Source organism: Erythrolamprus reginae, chromosome 11 (genome assembly GCF_031021105.1).
Source record: "Erythrolamprus reginae isolate rEryReg1 chromosome 11, rEryReg1.hap1, whole genome shotgun sequence".
NCBI classification, from domain to species: Eukaryota; Metazoa; Chordata; class Lepidosauria; order Squamata; family Dipsadidae; genus Erythrolamprus; species Erythrolamprus reginae.
Window position 1 is genome coordinate 34,783,941 of NC_091960.1, and position 25,168 is coordinate 34,809,108.

Sequence of the window (25,168 nt, forward strand, 5' to 3'; positions counted from 1 at the left end):
GGCATTGAATTATGGGTGTGGGCACTTGCGCATGCACGATAGTGTGCATGCACACTGTTTTGGCACCTGAAGGGAAAAAAGGTTTGCCATCACTGTCCTAGAACATAAGAACATAAGAAGAGCCCTGCTGAATCAGGCCAAAGCCCGTCGAGTCCAGCATTCTGTGTCCCACAGTGGCCCACCAATTGTCCGTGGGGATCTTGAGCAGAAAGAGAAGGCAAGACCCTCCCTTTCCCTTGACCACCAACAAATGGTAAATCCTAAGCCAGTGATGGTGAACTTTTTTGGCACCGAGTGCCCAAACTGGAATGCATAGAAACATAGAAACATAGAAGTCTGACGGCAGAAAAAGACCTCATGGTCCATCTAGTCTGCCCTTATACTATTTTCTGTATTTTATCTTAGGATGGATCTATGTTTATCCCAGGCATGTTTAATATCCCAGGCATGTTTAAGCATGCATGCGCGCATGCGCGTGTGCATGCTGAAATGCCAGAAACCCAAAGACCAACTGGGCAGTTGACGCAGGGGCTTCTAGTTTCCAACATGCTGGCATGCTGTTCTTTGCATGTGCCAGAGATGGCCAGCTAGCTGGTGTTTGGATTTCTGGCGCTCTGGTGCGCATAAAGGTCAGCTGTCTGGCACACATGCGCACACTGGAAACCAGAAGAGCAGATGGTGATGGTACATATGTCCACGGAGAGGGCTCTGCGTGGCCACTTCTGGCACATGCACCATAGATTCGCCATTACGGTCCTAAACGATAAATTATTATTATTATTATTATTATTATTATTATTATTATTATTATTATTATTATTATTTATTGGATTTGTATGCCACCCCTCTCCACAGACTCGGGGCGGCTAACAACAGCAGTAAAACAGTACAACAAAATCCAATACTAAAAAACCAGTTAAAAACCTATTATATAAAAACCAATCATACATACAAACATACCATGCATAAAATTGTGAAGGCCTAGCGGGAAAGTGTATCTCAGTTCCCCCATGCCTGGCGGCAGAGGTGGGTTTTAAGTAGCTTATGAAAGGCAAGGAGGGTGGGGGCAATTCTAATCTCTGGGGGGAATTGGTTCCAGAGGGTCGGGGCCGCCACAGAGAAGGCTCTTCCTCTGGGTCCCGCCAAGTGACATTGTTTGGTTGACGGGACCCGGAGAAGACCCACTCTGTGGGACCTAACTGGTCGCTGGGATTCGTGCGGCAGAAGGCGGTCCCTGAGATATTCTGGCCTGGTGCCATGAAGGGCTTTATAGGTCATAACCAACACTTTGAATTGCGACCGGAAACTGATCGGCAACCAATGCAGACTGCGGAGTGTTGGTGTAATATGGGCATATTTGGGAAAGCCCATGATTGCTCTCGCAGCTGCATTCTGCACGATCTGAAGTTTCCGAACACTTTTCAAAGGTCGCCCCATGTAGAGAGCGTTACAGTAGTCGAGCCTCGAGGTGATGAGGGCATGAGTGACTGTGAGTAGTGACTCCCGGTCCAAATAGGGTCGCAACTGGTGCACCAGGCGAACCTGGGCGAATGCCCCCCTCGCCACAGCTGAAAGGTGTGTCTCTAATGTGAGCTGTGGATCGAGGAGGATGCCCAAGTTGCGGACCCTCTCTGAGGGGGTCAATGATTCTCCCCCCAGGGTAATGGACGGACAGATGGAATTGTTCTTGGGAGGCAGGACCCACAGCCACTCCATCTTGTTTGGGTTGAGTTTGAGTTTGTTGACACCCATCCAGGCCCCAACAGCCTCCAGGCACCGGCACATCACTTCCACTGCTTCGTTGACTGGACATGGGGTGGAGATGTATAACTGGGTATCATCGGCATATTGATGATACCTCACCCCATGCCCTTGGATGATCTCACACAGCAAAACACAAACTGACTTTGCAGTACAAGCTACAGTAAGTGAAGTTGCACACCGTTGGGAGTTAAGAATCCTGCAAAGTGTCCCAGTCAATACAGAGTGTCCTTGACTTACAACCAAAAATGGTCACTTCGTTGAGTGACCATTTAAAGTTATAATGGCGCTGGAGAAAAAGGGGCTTATGGAGGTTTTTCTCACTTATGGCCATTGCTGCTTCTCCATGGTCATATGATCAAAATTTAGGACACTGGGATTCAGTGCAAACTTCTGATAAGCAAAGTAAGATGTTTTATTAATTTAGTTGTTTTATTAATTGGATTGTTACATGCTGTTTTTTTTATCATTGTTGTTAGCCGCCCCGAGTCTGCGGAGAGGGGCGGCATACAAATCCAATAAATAATAATAATAATAATAATAATAATAATAATAATAATAATAATAATAATAATTTGCTTAACAACTGTTAAGCCTAAATGGCTCAGGGCCAGACAATCTACGGGACCCCCTCCTGCCTTGCACCTCCCTGTGACAACTAAGGGCCCAGAGAGTCAGCCTTCTCTGGGTTCCATCTGCCAAACAAGGTCGACTGGTGGGACCTCTGGGAAGAGCCTTTTCTGTGGTGGCTCCGACCCTTTGGAATCAACTGCCACCAGAGATCCAAACTCCGAGTCTACGGAGAGGGGCGGCATAAAAATCCAATAAATAAATAAAATAAATAAATAAATAAATAAACTATCCCCACCCTGCTGGTCTTCCGGAAAGCCGTCAAGACCTGGCTTTTCCAGCAGGCCTGAAACTAGGAATGACTTTTTGTTTGGAATTCTTTTAGAGTATTATATTTTACTGTTTTGTTGTTACTATCGTTATATTTTGTTGTTTCTGTATTTTATGACTCCTTCTTGGAGAGGGTGACATACAAATATACTGCTCCAAAAAAGGGAACACTTAAACAACACAATATAACCCCAAGTAAATCAAACTTATGTGAAATCAAACTGTCCATTTAGCAAGCAACGCTGATTGACCATCAATTTCACATTATTATTATTATTATTATTATTATTATTATTATTATTATTATTAATTATTAGATTTGTATGCCGCCCCTCTCCGCAGAGTCGGGGCGGCTCACAACAGCGATAAAAACAATACATAATGACAAATCTAATAATTAGAATCTAAAATAACAATTATACATATAAAAATCTAAAAAGAAACCCCAGTATATAAAACATACATACAGTCATACGTGTTGTCAGCACATTCAACTTTGTACAGAACAAAGTATTCAATGAGAATATTTCATTCATTCAGATCTAGGATGTGTTCTTTGAGTGTTCCCTTTATTTTTTTTGAGCAGTGTATAAACAATAAATAAACTACACAACTATCTTAAGAACCCGGATTGTGGGGGCAATAGCCTAGCTCTGTTAAAAAAGTGCTATTGCTAACATGTTGTAAGCCGCCCTGAGTCTAAGGAGAAGGGCGGCATAAAAATTGAATAAATAAATAAACTGCTATGATTCACTTAATAATAGTGGCATGAATGATGGGCAAAAGTCACTTGACAAATGTCTGACTTAGCCACGGAAATTTAGAGTTCAATTATGGTCTTAAGCGGAAGGCTACCTGTGCTGTCTGCAGGACAGGTGGGCCCAAGGCAAGGATCCCACGTGACTTGAAACGTCCTGCTGAATTTTAACAAGTGTCAGTTAATTAAAAACTAAACCTGAGACTGTACCCAGGTGAGGACAGGCTGTCTGTATAATGCATTAACCCAATGCTAAAGAAATTACATTTGGGCTTGGTGCTATGTGCAAACCAGGTGCTGGTGGTTTTGGTTGGTTGTTTTTTTTTCAGTCCACCCAATCTGTCATCTGAGGATACCACTCCTGTTTTTGTATATGATCCAGGAGAGCAAATATACTCTCATTGTTCCTATAACCAGGAGGACCCAATTTCCAGACACAGTATTGTACAAATATGATAGAAGGGGGGGGATAGTTTGCAAAGATAGAAAAATACAATGAGGCATAAAATAATATACAGTGGTACCTCTACTTAACATAGAAACATAGAAGTCTGACGGCAGAAAAAGACCTCATGGTCCATCTAGTCTGCCCTTATACTATTTTCTGTATTTTATCTTAGGATGATATATGTTTATCCCAGGCATGCTTAAATTCAGTTACTGTGGATTTATCTTAATTCGTTCCATGACCAGGTTCTTCAGTAGAAATGTTCTTAAGTAGAAGCAATTTTTCCCATAGGAATCAATGTAAAAGCAAATAATGCGTGCAAACCCATTAGGAAAGAAATAAAAGCTCGGAATTTGGGTGGGAGGAGGAAGAAGAAGAGGAGGAGGAGGAGGACAGTTGCTGACCAGAGCGAAGGGAATGTTTCTTTTCTCTGGCTGCTAGCAGAGGTTTATTCCCTCTCCAAGCGCCCAGAGAAAGGAAAATGCCAAAGCCTCCTTAAGCGCCACCGAAAGGCTCCTCTGGCAGCCCAGAAAAGCCTGAGATGGATGGGATTAAAGGGGGAATGGCAGGAAACTGGCCGGGCCTTCGTGCCGGTCTCAAATTTCCTGGGAAATTTTTCCGGGCTCGGGTTCTTAAGTAGAAAATGGTTCTTAAGAAGAGGCAAAAGAATCTTGAACACCCGGTTCTTATCTAGAAAAGTTCTTAAGTAGAGGGTTCTTAAGTAGAGGTACCACTATATACAGTAATGATAGTTGGTGTAAGCCACTTTCCCTTCACTTTTGCTTTCTCCTGCCTCTATTTTTTCTTGTTACGTTTCTTCCTTTTTTTCATAACAATTTGCCCCAAAAGAGAATTGTATAATAGGTCTGCATATCTAGGTTATGACCTATAAAGCCCTTCATGGCACTGGACCAGAATATCTCCGGGACCGCCTTCTGCCGCACGAATCCCAGCGACCAGTCAGGTCCCACAGAGTTGGGCTTCTCCGGGTCCCGTCAACTAAACAATGTCGTTTGGTCGGACCCAGGGGAAGAGCCTTCTCTGTGGCGGCCCCGACCCTTTGGAACCAACTCCCCCCAGATATCAGAGTTGCCCCCACCCTCCTAGCCTTTCGTAAGCTCCTTAAAACCCACCTCTGTCGTCAGGCATGGGGGAATTTACATGTTCCCTCCCCCTAGGCTTATAAAATTTATGCATGGTACGCTAGTATGTATGATTGGTTTTAATTTGTGGTGTTTTTTAAATTAACTTAAATATTAGATTTGTTTTACATTGTATTGTTACTGCTGTGAGCCGCCCCGAGTCTGCGGAGAAGGGCGGCATACAAATCTGATTAAACTCAAACTCAAATTATTATAATAACAACATAATAGCAATAATAATAACAGAGTTGGAAGGGACCTTGGAGGTCTTCTAGTCCAAACCCCCTGCTTAGGCAAGAAACCCGATACCAGACAAATGGTTACCCAACATCTTCTTAAAAACTTCCAGTGTTGTGGGGTATTCACAACTTCTGCAGGCAAGTTTGTTATATTAATGTTCTAATCTGGGAAAAAATTTCTGCCACAGATAATCTTTGAGAGATTGTAACTATATTGATAATCCTTGATTTACAACAGTTAGTTCAGCGATGTTCAAAGTTACAACACCACAAAAAAAGTGACTTATCCACAGTTTTAAGACCATTGCAGAATCCCTATGGCCACGTTTTCAAGATTCAGATAACAATAGCAATAGCACTTAGACTTAGGAAATAGGGAGGTGGATGCAGGGGAAACTCCAACATGTCACAGGCCTGTGTTATTGCTGACCGAATCAGTTCAGAGTTTAGTTTCCTCGGACGAAGAAGAAGGTGGGAGTGACTCGGCAGAGGAGGGCTTGGCACACAGCCCAGGCAGTCAATCTCCCTTATCTTCCATTGATTCAGATGATGACATTTTGGACCCACTCAAGCACAGAATTATGCATAGAAGAGACCAAGTAAGAACATATTACATGAAATAAGAGAGGCCACCCGTGTTTGGGTGGGGCTCCAGTAATTAGGGCTGCTGCTATAAATAGCAGGGTGTGGGTTTGGCCGTTGTGGAAGAATATCTGATCGGAGTTCGTCAGGAATCCTGTGTTTTCTGGACTTTGTTGTTTTTTCACGCCTTGGAAAACAAAGCAGAGCAATGTGTTTGTGTGTGTGTGTGTGTGTGTGTGTGTCACTTCATTGGAAGAAGAAGGGGTGTGAAGTTTCTTCACAGCTGCTAGCTAAGTACTTAATGACTGCTTAAGGGGAATTGTACAGACTACCCGGTTGTTTTGGGAAGAGTGCTCTTTGCAATACAAAAAGAGTGCTTAGTTTATTTTGAATTTTGGGATAAAGAACATTGTTTTGAATTTTCAAATGTGTGTGTGTGTGTCTAAAATTTGTACTCTTGAATTTTCGGGATGGCAGAACACTTAGCAACAGAAATTTTGGCTTCAACTGAGGATTACCTGAGCATGCAAAATGAAATGCAACCACAAACGACAGCAACAGAATTGCAAAGGAATCAAGAGAGGTTTTGGAACGGTGCAACTCAAGGAACACCTGCATTTCTAGGATTTAAGAGTGATTTACTGCTGCTGAGTAGCACACAGTTCCCCTACAGTCCAAATTCTTGAGCAAACTAATTTGATGCTCCCAATCAAGAGTTAAGTGCCAACACATTCTATACTCCCTTATTCCAGGCAAGGTGATAGCTGATTTCAGACGGGAAGTATGGAGAGGGAGAGCTAGGTATAAGTCAGGGAATTTAAAAATACTCGGAGAAGTTTGCAAACCAAAAAAACTAAATGGTTGAAATGGCTGACATGATCGAATAGTATAAAGATCTAATACAGAAGACCCCCGTGCGGATTTTCTTGTTATTAAAAGTTATACTGCATTATGGTTCCGGTGACTTTAGCTGCATTGGGACTTCAATTCCCATAATTCTCAATCAGCCTGATCATTAACTGGGGATTAAAGGAACAGCTAAAAAGCAAGTTGCCTGCAAATTTGGAAGACAAACCCAAGTGTGTCCATCTGCTGGGAATTATGACAGTTCCACACACCAAACAAAACTGGAGAACACCAAGGGAAGGTGACCTTGACTGTGGCCAGACCCCGCTCAACCTCACTAAACTGAACACTGTTAATAGTATTAACAATTAAAGAATAATTAGCAATTAAAACATGTTGCAGTTGTAGTCAACTTTGCAAATGTTGTCTTCCTTCTTGAATTTTGTTTAAGGTACCCTGAAAATGTCTAATTGAAAAAAGACACAAAATAACCAAGTAAGTGATGAAAGAGAATACAGTATTTAAAGAGCAAAAAAACCAACCAACCAACCGTTAAGAGCTCCAGAGAATAACAAAAACAAAGTCCAGTATTCCAGGACACCATGAATGACTTCACAAGCCTATTTAGACACTGTTCAACTCTGCCCAAGTTCTTTCACCACGCTAAACCATAACACAATCTTTCTAGATCTGATGCAACATGTTGCACTCATCCCAAGCATTCGGGTTTTCTCAACCCATCACAATTGAGCTAATCATAACTTAGTGCAACATTGAACCCCGGGTCTGAAAATGCTTTCTCAAAAGGCCCAGTAGTGACCTTATTCCTGTTGTCTGGCTGATAAGTCATCCAAATCTTTCAACCACCCTTCTTGTCGAACATGCTTTGACCCTCTCTGTTGGTAACATCTTTGTAATTTCACATTAAACTACAGTAACACGTGGCAACTCCAAATCTCAACTAGCAGATGCTCTGTCCTACACATTGGGAAGAAGAATCTGAACTCCAAATACAAACTGAATAATCAAATTATCACAGATAATCCCCACTCGGTTAAAGACCTTGGTATACTAACAACAAGAGACCTAAGTACCAAAGCCCACTGCAACAATATAGCCAAGAAGGCTTCAAGAGTTGTAAACCTAATCCTACGTAGCTTCTGCTCTGGCAATCTCACACTACTTACCAGAGCTTACAAAACTTTCGCCAGACCCAACCTCGAATACAGTTCATCTGTTTGGAACCCATATCACATCTCAGACATTAACACCTTTGAAAATGTCCAAAGAGACTTCACCAGAAGAGCCCTTCATTCCACCACTCGAAACAGAAGACCCTACGAGACTAGACTTTCAATCCTGGGCCTAGAAAGTTTAGAACTAAGATGCCTTAAACAAGATCTAAGTATTGCCCACAAGATCATATGCTGCAACGTCCTGCCTGTCAGCGACTACTTCAGCTTCAACCACAACAACACAAGAACACACAACAGATTTAAACTTAATATTAACCGCTCCAAAGTTGACTGTAAAAAATATGACTTCAGCAACCGAGTTGTCGAAGAATGGAACTCATTACCGGACTCCATAGTGTCATCCCCAAACCCCCAACACTTTATCCTTAGATTATCTACGGTTGACCTATCCAGATTCCTAAGAGGTCAGTAAGGGGCGAGTACAAGTGCACTAGAGTGCCTTCCGTCCCCTGTCCTATTGCTCTCCTATATCTCCTATACCTTTCTTCTATTCCTATATCTCTTCTTCTATTCTTTCATTGATATGGTCTATTACTATACCTTCTTTTCTATTATTTCTTAGATATATTTTACTATGAGTATCTCCTCTATAACCTTCATCATGTATTTTACTATGTGTATATAGATATATACCCACTAAAACCCTCATTGTGTATTGGACAAAATAAAAATAAATAAATAAACATCAGCGCAAGGAAGGAAAACAAAGGAATACAGATGTGGCTATTTTGAAGGGAAGGGGATTGCCTCTTATGAAGGTAAGCCCTGCTCCACATGATAACACATCAATTAATCATACTGGACTTAATTCTACAATACAATTCCTCTAAGAAGCCAATACAGATAGTCCCTTGACTAACAATCATTTTTACAGTGAATGTCAAAATGGCACTGAAAAAATTGGTTTATGACTGGTCCTTGCACTTATGACCATCACAGTATTCCCACAGTTGCATGGGGAAGAGCCTTCTCTGTGGTGGCCCCGGCCCTCTGGAACCAACTCCCCCTGGATGATCAGACTTAGGGCTTTTGGCAATTCAGAATGTATCTGAGAAAACAAAACTTGCTCTTCTGCTGCTATTGAACTCTCTGCTATGAAACTTGCAACATCTAATCTAAAACTGTAACCTAGATTTTTAAATATTAGATTTGTTACTATGTATTGTTCTTCACCATTGTTGTAAGCCGCCCCGAGTCTGCGGAGAGGGTTGGCATATAAACCCAATAAATCTAATCTAATCTAATCTAATCTAATCTAATCTAATCTGTAGATACAGATTATGCAAAATAACTAAGACCCCAAATAAGGACAGGAATATGAAAGGCATTTAAAGATACTGTATCAGCAAATCACGACTGTAAACTCGTTGCTTGTATCCTTAGCATTTATATTAATATTGTTTCCTGATTGATTATTTGTACCTTATAACTATCATGCCGCCCCGAGTCTACGGAGAGGGGCGGCATACAAATCTAATAAATAAATAAATAAAAATAAATAAGTGTTGTACCTTATGGTTCTCAACAAATGCATTTTGTCTTTTTAAGTACACTGATAACATATGCACCAAAGACAAATTTCTTGTGTGTCCAATCATACTTGGCCAATAAAGAATTCTATTCTATTCTATTCAAAGTTAACCACCAGGTCATCTGAGAAAACATTATTTTACTGAAAGAGTAGTAGATGCTTGGAACAAACTTCCAGCAGACGTGGTTGGTAAATCCACAGGAACTGAATTTAAACATGCCTGGGATAAACATAGATCCATCCTAAGATAAAATACAGGGAATAGTACAAGGGCAGACTAGATGGACCATAAGGTCTTTTTCTGCTGTCAATCTTCTATGTTTCTATCTCAATTTGGATCTGTGAAACCCATGACCAAGTCCAACCCAGCTTGATTGACAAATGCTTCTGACCCACCAGGAGGCTTCACAGCCTTCATCAATGCATGCAACTTTCATAAAACATTCAGTTTTAAACAATTCTATTTAACTTCAGCATTTTACTTATTGTGCCAATATGAAAAACTTGAAAAGAATTGTAAATCTTTCCTTTGCACCAACTCTGTCACTCCCATTACCTGGTTATCAATACATCATAGCAGGATTCACATTCAAGGAACAATCCTCAGGATTGAAGGGATGGAAGAGAAGAGAATTGTGACACTGGGATTATTAAATTCAAAACAATAATCCAGGCTGCAACCCTATTATATAAAAGTAAAAAAGAAACACGGCTAAATTGTAGACCAGTGTTTCTTAACCTTAGCAGTTTTAAGAGATATGGACTTCAACCCACCCACCCAACCCAAATTCCCCAAAGACCTTGGCTGTCTGGAGAATTCTGGGAGTTGAAGTCTACACCTCTTAAAATTGCTAAGGTTGACCAACACTGGGCGGTAATAGTCTTGGGTTGGAAGGAGGCAACAAAATGGACAATGCAAAATTGGTACCGGTACATGGTGGATCATATTTAATTTGAGATTATGGACAAAATGATGAATTCGGTTAATGAAACTGATTTGCGACAACTGTTGGGACAATGGGACAAGGTAAGACGATATATGGTTAGTAGAATCCGAGACCACGCTACAGGGAATAAATTAGAATCACTTTATAATATGTAAATAAATATTTTGCTCTTGAGTTAAAAATGGTATATATAAGAAACACCGCCAATTTGGTGGTGGGGTGTGAATGTTTGTCTGGTGGTGGGCACCAATCACTGAGCACTTGTTGTATGGTGTGTGTGTGTTTTATATTCTATATTGTAAAATCAGTAAAAGTAATAATAATTTTAAAAAGGTTGACGAACACTGTTGTACATCATACGTCTCTAACAGTGTGTGTAGCTGCGTAGCTTCATCAGGGCTGGTAGTTTCAGAGACATGCTTTCACAAGGTTTACCCAATCCAGAACTCCTTGCATACAGACAAGGGGGAGGTGGGAGTTGGTAGGAGAAGAAAAACACCACAAATAATAATAATAATCATGGATAGTGTTTTTCGTCAACAATAGACCCCATTGTTTTTTTTTGAGATGTGCAGGCCCAAAACATAAGGACAAATGTCTAAAGCAGCTACACAGACAGATCCATAAATGCTGCCTTTATCTGGCTTTAAGTCTACCTTAGACCACACAGGTAGGATGGCATTACGCATGCAGAAAGAGGCTTGTATTACAAAAATGCATCCATAGTTGTACTTTATTGTACACTTCTGCTCACTTTTCTCAGCAAAAGTTGAACAGCTGCCTCAAGCCACCTCCACGGTGAAAAACGAACCCTTAAGAGACCTAGGTCAAGCCAACAATGCCATTAATTCTGTGTGAGGGCCCCTTGCCCTCAAAGAAAGCCACATCGAACTTTCTCACCAATCCTGGTTAACAGGTGTGTGTGTGGATACTTCTCCAAACACACACCCAATGCCCATCCCCCCACTGCCAAATTTAGAGCCGTGGTGGCACAGCAGGTAGAGTGCTGTACTGCAGGCCACTGAAGCTGACTGTAGTTCTGTAGGTCAGTGGTTCAAATCTCATCACCGGCTCAAGGTTGACTCAGCCTTCCATCCTTCCGAGGTGGGTCAAATGAGGACCCGGATTGTGGGGGCCATAGGCTGGCTCTGTTAGAAAGTGCTATTGCTGACATGTTGTAAGCCTCCCTGAGTCTAAGGAGGAGGGCGGCATAAAAATCGAATGAATGAATGAATGAATGAATGAATGAATGAATGAATGAATGAATGAATGAATGAATACATACATACATACATACATACATACATACATACATACACCCCAAGTATGCAGAGAAGGACGGCATACAAATCTAATTTAAAAAATAAAATAAAATAAAATAAAATAAAATAATAATAATAATAATAATAATAATAATAATAATAATGCATACATACATACATACATACATACATACATACATACATACATATTTTGAGCTGGTTCTGCTCTGCCCACAGTTAGACTCACCTCTTATTAGGTGTTCCATCCAATCTCCTAGAGTTGTGATGGCAAACCTGTGGCATGCGTGCCACAGGTGGCACCCAGAACCATATCGGAGAGCACATAAGACTTTGCCCTATGTCAGCTCCACCAGGGATGTGGGCGCTGGACAGCTGATTTTCAGCCTTCGGGAAGGCCATTTTGCCCACCGGACGCTTCAGAGAAGCATCCCTGAAGCCCCAGAGGCAAAAAAAAAATCGCCCAACGGGCAAACCGGAAATTCAGGAAAACGTACTTCCTGTCTCCCCATTTTGCTGTTTTTTGCACTCCGGAGGGTTCTAGGAAGCTTCCTGAAGCCTCAGAGGGCAAAAACAGCACAATGAGCAAACAGGAAGTGTGTTTTCCTGAACTTCCGGTTTGCCCGTTGTGCTGTTTTTTGCACTACGTAGAGTTCTGGGAAGCTTCCTGAAGCCTCGGAGTGCAAAAACCAGCACAATGGGCAAACCGGAAGTGCGTTTTCCCGAACTTCCAGTTTGCCTATTTGGGAATATTTTGTTTTCATATACAGGCTTCAGTAAGGCCTGTGCACATGCACGGGGGAAACGTAGAGTGGGGTTGCGCATGCGTGGAGGGAGGGGAGGGGTGTGGACATGTGCACGCATGCTACCACATCCACACACACCATACCCTTGTGGCACGTGAACCAAAAAAGGTTTGCCATTAGAGGCCTGGGACGTGCAACAGGTTACAACAGGTTGGAGGACAAACGGCTCTGCTCACGAGCCAGATCGCCCGCGTCTGCCTGGCTTTTAATACCCAAGGTGCCTTCAGCCATGCTGGCATGGTCACGGCTGCCCTCAAAGTTTAACGACACACAGCCTACGTGTCACTTGACCGGATCAACAGGTGACTGGCGTGCCGAAGTTTAGAGAATTGCAACTGAATGTTCCACAGGAAGGAGAGCAAAAAAAAAAAACCCAGCGGGGTTTGCTCATCCCCAGCTGGAAGGCAGGCCAGGAGTGTTTTTAGAATAAAATTCCCAAGACATTTGGCACTTATCATCCCCGCTCCCCAAGCCTTTCTGCATTCCTTCTAAAGCATGCAGGCAAGGCAACATGACCTAGGCCTCCTAGCGCACAGAGAGATTGCACTTCTGATAAGGCTGCAGGACAGGCAAAACACACACACACACAAACACATACACACTCGCACCACCTCCCCCATACAAAGCAATTCCACTTGGCATCCTTGTTCCCTGCGTCCTCCCCAACCCCCAGATCTGTGATTACTGTGTCCAGTTCTGGAGACCTCACCTACAAAAAAGATATGGACAAAATTGAAGGGGTCCAAAGATGGGCTACAAAAAGGGTGGAAGGTCTTAAGCATAAAACTTATCAGGAAAGATTTCATGAGCTCAATCTGTAGAGTCTGGAGGACAGAAGGGAAAGGGGGGACATGATAAAAAAAAATTAGGTATGTGAAAGGGTCCAATAAGGTTCAGGAGGGAAGTGTTTTTAATAGGAAAGTGAACACAAGAACAAGGGGACACAATCTGAAGTTAGTTGGGGGAAAGATCAAAAGCAATACGAGAAAATATTATTTCACTGAAAGAGTAGTAGATGCTTGGAACAAACTTCCAGCAGACGTGGTTGGTAAATCCACAGTCACTGAATTGAAACATGCCTGGGATAAACACAGATCCATCCTAAGATAAAATACAGGAAAGAGTACAAGGGCAGACTAGACCAGCAGGTCTTCTTCTGCCGTCCATCTTCTATGTGTCTATCTGAACCTTCTTCTGGTTGCCTCTAAAGACTCTCTTGTTTTTAACTTGGCTGATGTGCACTATTAATAGACGCTTACCATTCTCTCCCAGATCTTTCCTCAGCAGAAATAAACCACTCCCAGGCCCCCAAAGCCTCCCCCCCCCTCTGCCCCAACCAGGCAGGAAGGGCGAGGACTCCAGCCAGACAGGCCCCTCCAGGCTGCCCATAACCTTCTCCATGTTTCCATCTGCTCGCTTACATCTGCCAGGCACAAGTTTCCAAGCGTTCCTTGCTCCAGCCTGCGCCTCCCCAACTCCCCCGCCCAAACACTTCCGCCTCCAACTCCAGCAGGGCTCTTAAGTTGCAATATGCAGCCACCGCTAGGAAATACTGCCACAGTTGGGGTTGGGGGGAGAGCTGGGGGCTGCCTGCACTTATCCACTCCTGCAGTGTGCAAGTGGACCAGCCCGCCCACTGCATCAGGCTGGGTGAGAGCGTTCTGTCCTGGGGCGCACGACTGTTGAAAGAAGAAAAAAATCTTGTTTCTGGACCCACGAAAGCCTTAATGATTATAAAAAAAAATCCCCTTTTGAGTCTCAGCCTGGCACCGAAGCAACAGGGGCGCCTAAGAGGGAACCTAACTTAAACCTTTCGCTTCCGTCAGCCTGCCCAGGTGCAAACATGTGGTTCAATGTGCTTCAAAAAAGCGTCCGATATACTAGCTGAGCCTCGCTCAGCAGTCTGTCTGATAGGAGCTGCTATCTGAGATCCTTGTAATGGGAGATACCCAGCAGCCCTGAACCAGGGCCCTTCTCCATGGAAAGCATATTCTCTGCCAAGAGTTACACTCCCTCCCCAGGAGAGGTTTCTGGGCATACACTGTAAGGAGAGATGCTAGAATTCAGGAAAGCAAACGGGCATATTGATATTAAACCCAAATATCAGATTCCTTTTCTGCAGAGAGAGAGAGAGAAATCCTTGAGAATCTAGCTCACAGATCCTCAAAAATAACAACAACCAGTGTTCCCTCTAATTTTTTTTTTGGGGGGGTGGGCGGAAAAGTATAGTGTCTGAGCGGCAGTCCCTTCGGGACTGGGTGGCACAGAAATAATAAATAAATAAACAAATAAACATATAAACAAACAAACAAATAAATAAATAAATAAACAAACAAAAAGCCCACCCTGTTTTGCCTCAGAGAATTTCAAAATAAAATACTGTACTGTGTGTCTATAACAGTGAGCTCATAATAGGGCAACTCTATCAATATCAAAATGCCACTTAAATAATTGAGCTAGTTTCAAACTAGATTTTGATTTTCTTTCTCTCTTCCTTACTCCCATTCTTTTTCTTTTTCTTTTCCTTCCTCTCTTTTTTCTATCTGTTTCTCTCTCTTCCTCTCTTCCTCTTTCTCTCCTTCCCTCTCACTCTTTCCCTCTCGGCTTCTGGGCAGGTTTGGAAAACTCTGAGTTGATGATGATTTTTAAGTGAGCGATTGCTCACTGCTCAGCTTAGAGGGAACTATGACAACAACAACAACAACAGAGTTGGAAGGGACCTTAGAGGTCTTCTAATCCAACCCCCTGCTTAGGCAGGAAACCCTACACCAGTGTTTCCCAACCTTGGCAACTTGAAGATATTTGGACTTCAACTCCCAGAATTCCACAGCCAGCGAATGCTGGCTGGGGAATTCTGGGAGTTGAAGTCCAGATATTTTCAAATTGCCAAGGTTGGGAAACACTGCCCTACACTACTTCAGACAGATGGTTATCCAACATCTGCTTACAAACTTCCAGTGTTGGGGCATTCACAACTTCTGGAGGCAATCACAACTTCTGGAGGCAAGCTGTTCCACTGATCAACCGGTCTGACTGTCAGGAAATTCCTCTTTCGTTCTAAGTTACTTCTCTCCTTGTTTAGTTTCCAACTTTAAGGCGTGTGGACGTTAACTCCTAGAATTCTGGGAGTTAATCCACAAGCCTTAAAGTTTGCCAAGTTAGCTCTTACCTATCCTGGAAAGAATGCTCTATGGCAGGGGTCTCCAACCTTCCGCTGGCTGGGGAATTCTGGGAGTTGAAGTCCGCCAGGCTGCTTAAAGTGGCCAAGGTTGGAAAGCCCTGCTCTATGGTCCATTCCCAAGCCCAGCCAAAGGAGAGTTTCCAAGATTCAGGAGCCAAGCATTCTTGCTTGCTCTCTCTCTCCCCCCCTCTCTCTCCCCCTCTCTCCCCCCTTGCTGAAACTTTTCCTGCACAAAAATGTGTCAACCAATCTTGACCAAGAAAAAAAAGCTCGGAGGTTTAAGGCAAGTAGCACCCAGAGCCTATTTCTGCAAATTTATTCCTGCATGAATCCGTATCTGTTTGGATTCTTCTTCCTCTTATTGGCTTGTCAAACCAGATGCTACCATCAGAAGCCAGAAGGGGGTTTGAGGGCAGGGGGAGACACATCCCAAGAAAGAGCATTGGTACAATTGGTTAAGGAAAAGAAAATACTGTACTGTACTTACAAATTCTACAAAAAGATAACAATCCAACAAATCAATCTTCAACGAATGACAAAGTACAAACTACTACTCTAACTACCACCCCGAGTCTACGGAGAGGGGCAGCATACAAATCTAATAAGTAATAATAATAATTATTATTATTGTTATTGTTGTTGTTGTTGTTATTACCAATAACACACAAAACCCACATACAACATTGGATGACCAGAATTAACGACTCCCAAAATAAATCCGCAATAAACTTTTAAAACATCAAGGGGGGAATTAGTATTTCAACGGCATCTTCAAATCTGATGTCAGTACTGAACCGCTACACCAGCCAAGTATCTGATTTTTCTTCTCCCTCTCTCCTTCCCTTTTCTTTACTTCTTTCTAACACCTTTTCCCTTTCTCCCTGATTTCTTATTTTCGCTTTTTCTCTTTTCTCTCTTGATTATCTCCAAGATTAGGTTATGTTATGTTATATGTTCCAAGTGTATTAACCCATAACCTATTTACTGTTGATCTATTTTATTTTAGTTTTGGTGTTTCTATTTCTGCAAAACTTAAAGATTATTTTAAAAAAAGAAAAGTAAAGAAAGAGCATTGGAGAGTGTTGGGTTTTTTTTTTAAAAAAAATTCATCTAGCATTTCAAAAAGGAACAGGAGCACAAGACATGTTTTGCCATCGCTAAGATGGGAACAATCAATGTTGCCACCCTTGATGCCTGCTTCCCTAGGGCAGTGTTTCCCAACCTTGGCCACTTGAAGATATCTGGACTTCAACTCCCAGAATTCCCCATCTTCAAGTGGCCAAGGTTGGGAAACACTGCCCTAGGGGGCAAGTAAGGTTGAGGTCAGAGAAGACCAGAATGTAAACATGTCCAACAAGATACCTTTAAAAAGGAGGGGAAGCTTCTTCAAGGCCAAAATCTGGCAAAACGCATCTTTGCAGGAATGGCAAAGTCACCTGTGCTTCCTCCTCTTTTATACATAAGGTGATTGTTCCTCTTACAAATTAAGCATTGCACCTTGTTTGGGGGGAGGGGGGTAGTTTCAAGTTTCAAGTTTCATTGGATTTATATGCCGCCCCTCTCCGAAAACGCGGGGTGGCTAACAGCAATCATAAACAATATACAATAATAATCCAATACTAAAAGAGAATTAAAAACCCCTTAATATACAAAACCAAACATACATACAAACATACCATGTATACAGTTGTAACGGCCTAGGGGGAGAAGAAGTCTTAATTCCCCCATGCCTGGCGGCAGAGGTGGGTTTTAAGTAGCTTACAAAAGGCAAGGAGGGTGGGGGCAATTCTAATCTCTGGGGGGAGTTGGTTCCAGAGGGCCGGGGCCGCCACAGAGAAGGCTCTTCCCCTGGGTCCCGCCAAGCGGCATTGTTTAGTTGACGGGACCCGGAGAAGACCCACAACTGCTCGCTGGGATTCGCGTGGGTAAACCAACAGAAAGGTGCACAGAAGGGGTCTGATTTAAGCTGCAACCCGGAGCATCCCGACTGGCAAGCAGGGCCCCCCTGGAAACAGGATGAAGGTTGTCCTTGAGTAACCAAGTCCAATTTATTCACTGGCAAAAGACACGGTGGGGTGGGGGGAGAGAGAGAGAGAGAGAGAAACACTCCGGTGCCACCCTCCACTGGCTTTCAACCCCCAGCTACCCACCTTCTAAGGGAGAAAAGGCACCTGGCTAGTGTCACTCAACACTTTTTCCACAGGGGGAGAGAGCGAGATGAAAGACACAAAAATCCCCCAGCGTTCTCCTCTTGCCACCTCTCTTCATTGGGGGGGGGGGGGCTCAGACTGTCATGCCATAGGCTCAACCCACCCACCCCTCTCATTCAAGTGTCCAACAGGCCCCCTTCCCCTCCCACTCCTCTTTCCCAGGACCACAGACCTGGGTTTTTTTTGCAAGCTCTTCTCGCTGCCTCCTCCAGTTTTGCAACGCGGCTACCTCGAGACCCTTTCCTTGTTTCTTACGCCCCCTCCCCTCTCTTTCTCCAGCCACGTTCCCAACGCCTCCGGGAGGGAGGGAAGGGAGGGGCGCGCGGGGGGGGAGGGATTTCAGAGGAAACTCCGGAGGAGAAGTTCGCCCTTTTCCCAAGGAAGGTTCCGCGGGGCGCTTCCGTTCCTTGAGCGCACCTCCCCTGGCCAGCCCCCAAAGGCTGAAAGAATAAAAGGGTTGTTTGCCTGAGGCTCACTTCCAACCGCCCCCCGCCCGCCGCCGCCCCACTCCAGCCCAACTCCTTATTTATTTTTTGTTTGTTTGTTTTGTCCAATACACAATAATACACCAGAAGAGCCCTTCCCTCCTCTACCCGAAACAGAAGACCCTACGAAACTAGACTTACAACCCTGGGTCTTGAAAGCTTAGAACTACAACGCCTTAAACACGATCGAAGCATTGCCCACAAGATCATATGCTGCAATGTCCTGCCTATCAAAGACTACTTCAGCTTCAACCACAACAACACAAGATCACACAACAGATTCAAGCTTAATATTAACCGCTCCAAACTTGACTGTAAAAAATACGACTTTAGTAATCGAGTTGTTGAAGCGTGGAATTCACTACCGGACTCTGTAGTATCATCCCTAAACCCCCAACACTTTACCCTTAGACTACCCATGGTTGACCTAAGGGGTCAGTAAGGGGCGTGCATAAGCGCACTAGAGTGCCTTCCATCCCCTGTCCTATTGTCTCTCCTATATCTCGTATTTCTTCTCTACTATATCCTCTATAAGCTTCATTGCATATTACAGTATTGTGTATTGGACAAAATAAATAAATAAAATAAAAAATAAATAAAGAGAGTACTGTATAGAAGATAAAGTATAGGAGTAAAATATAACTAGAGAGAATAGCAGAAAATATAAGAGATAAAAGAGATATACAGTAATGGATAGGGGGTGGATAGAAGAGAAGATATAGGAGAGACTATAGGACAGGGGACGGTAGGCACTCTGGTGCACTTATGCACGCTCTTCCCCCTTTCAAAGCATCGCCGCCGCGCCGCCGCCTCCTCTTCCCAACTCTGTACTGCGCCCCCCCCCCTCCCCGCACTTTCCCACCTCCCGGTAAACAGATCCGCTTACTCCGTGGCTTCTCCAGCGCGCGCACACACATACACACACACACACAGAGCGAGAGATACGCGCGCGCGCCCCCGAGCCGCATGTGCGAAGTCAGATTAATGTTTACACCTAAAGCGATTTCGGGAGCAATTTTAAGGAAGCGGCAAGCGGGGAGGAGAGAACGGGAGGCAGGAAGGCGGGGAGGGAGGAAAGTGACGGCTGACAATCCGCATATTGCAAAAAAAGAAAGAAAGAAAGAAAGAGGAGGGGGTGATGATGGAGAAAAACCGGAGAGAGAGAAAGAGAGGGGGGGGGAGGCAAGAAATAAAAAAAAAAAGAAACACCACCTCTTCTTTTGCGCGCCCGCTTCAACCGCCTTACCTCCAGCTGCCAAGGCTTTGCTTACACTGGTCGAGACAAAAGGCTGGTTCATACGGATTAGTTGTTCGGGAATTTGTGTCTCTGTGTGTGTGTGGTTGTGAATGTGTGTGCAAAAATATTTTTTATTAAAAAAAAATCAAGCGCTCGCCTCTTTCTCTCCACCCGCCACCCTTCTTGCCCGAACCCCGCTGCTACTTGGCTGCCCACACGCGACCCCTCCGAGCTCAGGGGGAGGAGGAGGAGGAAGGGGTGGTAGCGGTGGACTTCTGCTTCTCTCTCCTCCGCCCCCCCGACCAACCACATTCCCCACCCTTCCCGAAAAGGTTGGAGAGGAGAGGAGTGCAGGGGGGACCCGGAGGGAGAAGGGGAGGGAGAGAAGGAAGGAAGGAGGGAAAGAAGGAAGGAGGGAGGGAAGGAAGGAGGGAAAGAGAGAAGGAGGGAGGGGGCAAGGAAGGAGGGAGGGAGGGAAGGAAGGAAGGAGGCGGAAACCGAAGGCACAGAGCAACTCGGGTGGGAACAGAAATTGGGGAGCCACCCAACGTCCTGGGCTCGACGGGGCTGGGAGGCAAGAAAACCCAGGAAAGAAACGGGGGGGAGAGCTGGAGGCGAGCCGAAGCCTCCTGGGCGTGTGTGGGGGTGGGGGTGGCAGGCAGGGGCTCGGGGCAAGCAAAGGGGGGGTGGGGGCGTTGGAGGGCTGCCCGGCGAAGGAGTTACTCACCCGCCTGCTGCTGCTGTTGCTGCTGCCCACCGATCCCTTCCGCGGGTGCCGCCGCCGCTGCCTTTCGGGCGAGACTTCTCTCTTCGAGGGGCTGGGGCGACTCCTGGCTGCCGGGGAGCCCGCCCGAGCCTTCCGCGCCGCCGCCGCCTCCGCCGGCCACCTTGAGCGAGAGCATAGTCCTCCTCTCGTCTTCTCGCCCCGCCGCTCACATTCTCCCCTCGCGCAACTCCACTGGACCGCCGCCGCCTCGGGCTTTTCTCACGCTCGCTCGCTCGCCCGCCTCCCTTTCGCCTTCCTGCCTTCCCGGCCTCGCACGCCCCGCCGCACACAAAAGACGGGAGGGGGCGCGGAGGAAATGGGTGCGAGGCGGCGAGAGGATCCGCTTCCCGACGCCCGCCTGCCCGCCGCCCCCCGCGCCTTTGCCGCTGCCTCTGCCTCGCGCGCGCGGCGCTGCTGGAAAAGGAAACGAAGCAGCAGCAGCAGCAGCAGCGAGCGAGCGAGCGGGTGTGTAGAGGGGGGGGGGGGTCGCGCAGAGGGAAAGCAGAGCCGGGTCTCGCGCAGCCACCGCTGCCGGGCTGAGGGGATTTTGCCGCCGCCGCCGCCTCAACCGCCTCCGCCTGGCTTCTCCCCGCCGCCGCTTTGGCTCGCCGGTCTCGGAGGAGGCAGGAGAAAGGGGGAAAAGGCTGGCCGGGAGCCTCTTCGCAGCCGCTGTTGCCGCCTCGGCTGCCTCAGACGCTCTCGGCTTTACCTTGGCTTGTCAGCAGCCCGAGCAGCATCCGGAACCCCAGGGAGAGACCCGCAAAGCATCTTGGGGGATGTAGTCTTTTTTTTTCCCCTCTTAGGCTAGGGGGGGCGAAAGAGACAGAGAGAGAGAGATGGAGAGAGAGAGGGATGGGTAGAGAGAAAGAGAGGGAGAGAGAAAGGGGGAGAAAGAGGGAAAGAGAGAAAGAGATGGAGAAAGGGAGAAAGAGAGAGGGGGGAAAGAGAGAGAAAGAGATGGAGGGAGGGAGGGAGAGGAGGAAAGGCGACGGAGCCGACTTTATGTATCTATTTATTGGATTTGTATGCCGCCCCTCTCCGAGGACTTGGGCGGGCGGCGCGCGGGCAGGGGGCGACCCAGCCGGGCAGAGGCGCTTCGGAGGCGACGCTTCCCCGGTCCGTCTGAGTGGGGCGGCTCGGGGAAACGCCGCGGTGTGTTCCGGGTTCGGAACTGGCCATGTGCTGGGGTGTCACCACAATTGTTGGGGGGGGGGAGAGGAACAGAGAAAAAAAAGAGAGAGAGATGGAGGGAGGCTGTTGGATCTCGGGGATCCTTGCAAGGCGGAGAAGGCAAACTTAGCTGGGGGGGCGTTAAGTGGGGGGGGTCTTGACTCCCCCTCCTCCGAGAGTTATGGACCGAACCTTTCCCAGGGTTCGGTTATATAGAAATGCTCAACTCTAACTTCTTCCTCCCCCCACCCCCACCCCCTTTCTCTCGCGTCCTTCTTCGGCTTCTTTCCACTTTCCGCCCCTCGAAATTGGCTGACCTGTGTTGGCTTTAGAAGGTACGGGGCGCTCCTGAGATACCCCTGGAGCCCTTCGCAGAAGACTTTGCGCGGGGTGGGGGGCTTGCTCATCTGGGGAAAGAAAGAGAGAGAGAGAGAAAGAACGAAAGAAAGAAAATAACCTCGATTACGAATAAACGACACTACTGTTTATGTGTGAGCAGTGCCCTCTAATGGTGGGAACCGGGACTGCTCCACTTCGGGGAAATCTCCGAACTTTGAACCTTCGACTGTGTTCGGTAATTCCACAAGGGATGACTTCAAGCAATCCACAGGGTGGGGACTCACTCACTCAGCCTACTCTTAACCACAGCTAAGCAGTCTCTGCAGGGAGCTTGTAGTCTTCTATGCCAGGGGTCTCCAACCTTGACAACTTTTTAAGACTTGTCCCAGAATTCTGGGCGTTGAAATCCATCAGGTTTAAAGTTGCCGAGGTTGGAGACCCCTGTTCTAAACATAGGACATATCTGACTACAGCTATTAACAGTAGCAGTAGTGGGTTGTAAATCTCATCACTATGGTCTGCTCGTGGCGCATACGCAGAAGTGTCCCGGGTGGGTGGAGCCTCCTGTTGCTGCCGCTATCGGTTTGACAAACCAGGCCGAACTAGGAGCAACCCACCGCTGGACAATAGGGGTAAGCAGCCTCAGAAAACTATTTTATTTATTTATTTATTTTGTCCAGTACACAATGAGAGATATTCGTAGTAAAATATATCTAAGAAAGAAGAGAAAAGAAGATATAGGAATAGAAACATCGAAACATAGAAGACTGACGGCAGAAAAAGACCTCATGGTCCATCTAGTCTGCCCTTATACTATTTCCTGTGTTTTATCTTACAATGGATATATGTTTATCCCAGGCATGTTTAAATTCAGTTACTGTGGATTTACCAACCACGTCTGCTGGAAGTTTGTTCCAAGGATCTGCTACTCTTTCAGTAAAATAATATTTTCTCATGTTGCCTTTGATCTTTCCCCCAACCAACTTCAGATTGTGTCCCCTTGTTCTTGTGTTCACTTTCCTATTAAAAACACTTCCCTCCTGGACCTTATTTAACACTTTAACATATTTAAATGTTTCGATCATGTCCCCCCCTTTTCCTTCTGTCCTCCAGACTATACAGATTGAGTTCGTGAAGTCTTTCCTGATACGTTTTATGCTTAAGACCTTCCACCATTCTTGTAGCCCGTCTTTGGACCTGTTCAATTTTGTCAATATCTTTTTGTAGGTGAGGTCTCCAGAACTGAACACAGTATTCCAAATGTGGTCTCACCAGCGCTCTATATAAGGGGATCACAATTTCCCTCTTCCTGCTTGTTATACCTCTAGCTATGCAGCCAAGCATCCTACTTGCTTTTCCTACCGCCCGACCACACTGCTCACCCATTTTGAGACTGTCAGAAATCACTACCCCTAAATCCTTCTCTTCTGAGGTTTTTGCTAACACAGAACTGCCAATGCAATACTCAGATTGAGGATTCCTTTTCCCCAAGTGCATTATTTTACATTTTTGCAGCCGCAAAAAGTAAATGCTGGAAATGGGTTTTTAAAAATCCCGCTTAAAAACATGGCCATCTCACTCCCAAGGGCCAAAAATGTAATCACACGACTGGGGGAATTGCAGCCTTCAAGAACTTTGCAAATGGGTTATAACTGATTGGTCTCTGGTTGCAATTTAAAGTGTTGGTTATGATCTATAAAGCCCTACATTGGCTCAGGACAAGATGACCTACTGTCTTCTGCCTCATGTAGCCCAGCAGCCGGGTCATATCCCACAGAGTCAGCTTTCTTTAGGTCCTGTCAGCCAGACAAGGCCGAGGGGAAGGGCCTTCTCGGTGGCAGCCCCGGCCTTCTGGAATCAAGTCCCTCCGGAAATTCATACTGCTCCCACCCTCCTGGCCTTTCACGAGGTTTTAAAAACTCGCCTTGGCTTGCAGGCTTGGGGCCGTTGAGTGTTAACCTCTTACTCTGGCCAATGATGTGAATGTATACTGCTCAAAAAAAACAAAGGGAACCCTCAAAGAACACCTCCTAGATCTGAATGGATGAAATATTCTCATTGAATGTTTTGTTCTGTACAAAGTTGAATGTGCACAAGAGCGTGTGAAATTGATTGTCAATCAGTGTTGCTTCCTAAGTGGGCAGTTTGATTTCACAGAAGTTTGATATACTTGGAGTTATAATTGTTTAAGGGTTCCCTTTATTTTTTTTTGAGCAATGATTATTATGTAGGGATGAATATGTATGACTGTTTTTTAAGTATTGGGGTTTTAGATGCATTTTAGATTTTGGATTTTTGTTTTATTTATTTTTATTTTGTGTTTTATTTTTGTATTTTGTTTTATTTGTTTTATTTTTGTGCTTTGTATTAGAATAGAATAAATAGAATAGAATAGAATAGAATTTTATTGGCCAAGTGTGATTGGACACACAAGGAATTTCTCTTGGTGCATTTGTCTTGGTTAATAATAATAATAATAATAATAATAATAATAATTATTATTATTATTATTATTATTATTATTATTATTATTATTATTATTATTATTATTTATTAGATTTGTATGCCGTCCCTCTCCGAAGACTCAAGGCGGCTCACAATAAGAAGAACAATACAGTACAATCTAATGGTTAAAAACTAAAGTGAAAAACCCACTACAGTATCATTAAAAAACAATCAATACTACACAATCATACCATACTCAAGTCCTACTAGTCAGAAGGGGGCGCATTAATCCCCCCATGCCTGGCGACATAAATGGGTCTTCAGGGTCTTGCGGAAGGCGAGGAGGGAGGGGGCAGTTTGAATCTCGGGGGAGTTGATTCCAGAGGGCCGGGGCCACCACAGAGAAGGCTCTTCCCCTGGGTCCTGCCAGATGACATTGTTTAGTTGACAGGACCTGGAGAAGGCCAGCTCTGTGGGACCTAATCGGCCACTGGGATTCGTGCGGCAGAAGGCGGTCCCGTAGGTATTCCGGTCTGATGCCATGTAGGGCTTTATATGCCACCAGGTCTTGGCATATAAAGCCCTACCAGTTTGCAATAGGATTGGTGAGTCTAGAATTGGAAAATCAGTGGTCCTTCCAGAGTGGACCATATCACAAATGTCATTAAAATAGAATAAAATAAATAGAATTATTTATTGGCGAAGTGTGATTGGACACACAAGGAATTTGTCTTTGGTGCAGATGCTCTCAGTGTACATAAAAGAAAAAAATACATTTGTCAAGAATCATGTGGTACAACACTTAATGATTGTCATAGGGGTCAAATAAGCAATGAAGAA

At 45.0% G+C, this 25,168-nt stretch overlaps 1 protein-coding gene across 2 annotated transcripts in view; it reads right to left on the minus strand.

Moving 5' to 3' along the window:
* AHDC1 (AT-hook DNA binding motif containing 1) overlaps positions 1 to 21,087 on the minus strand; it is a 359,984-nt gene extending 338,897 nt beyond the window's left edge. The window contains exon 1 of one of the 2 annotated variants that reach the window (XM_070764442.1): positions 20,336 to 20,829. In XM_070764442.1, the coding sequence (XP_070620543.1) occupies positions 20,336 to 20,510 (175 nt within the window). In that variant the 5' untranslated portion in view covers positions 20,511 to 20,829. Of the gene's footprint in view, positions 1 to 20,335 lie in introns of both variants that reach the window. The other variant, XM_070764441.1, reaches the window with a different exon arrangement.
* Positions 21,088 to 25,168: the final 4,081 nt, after the last annotated feature.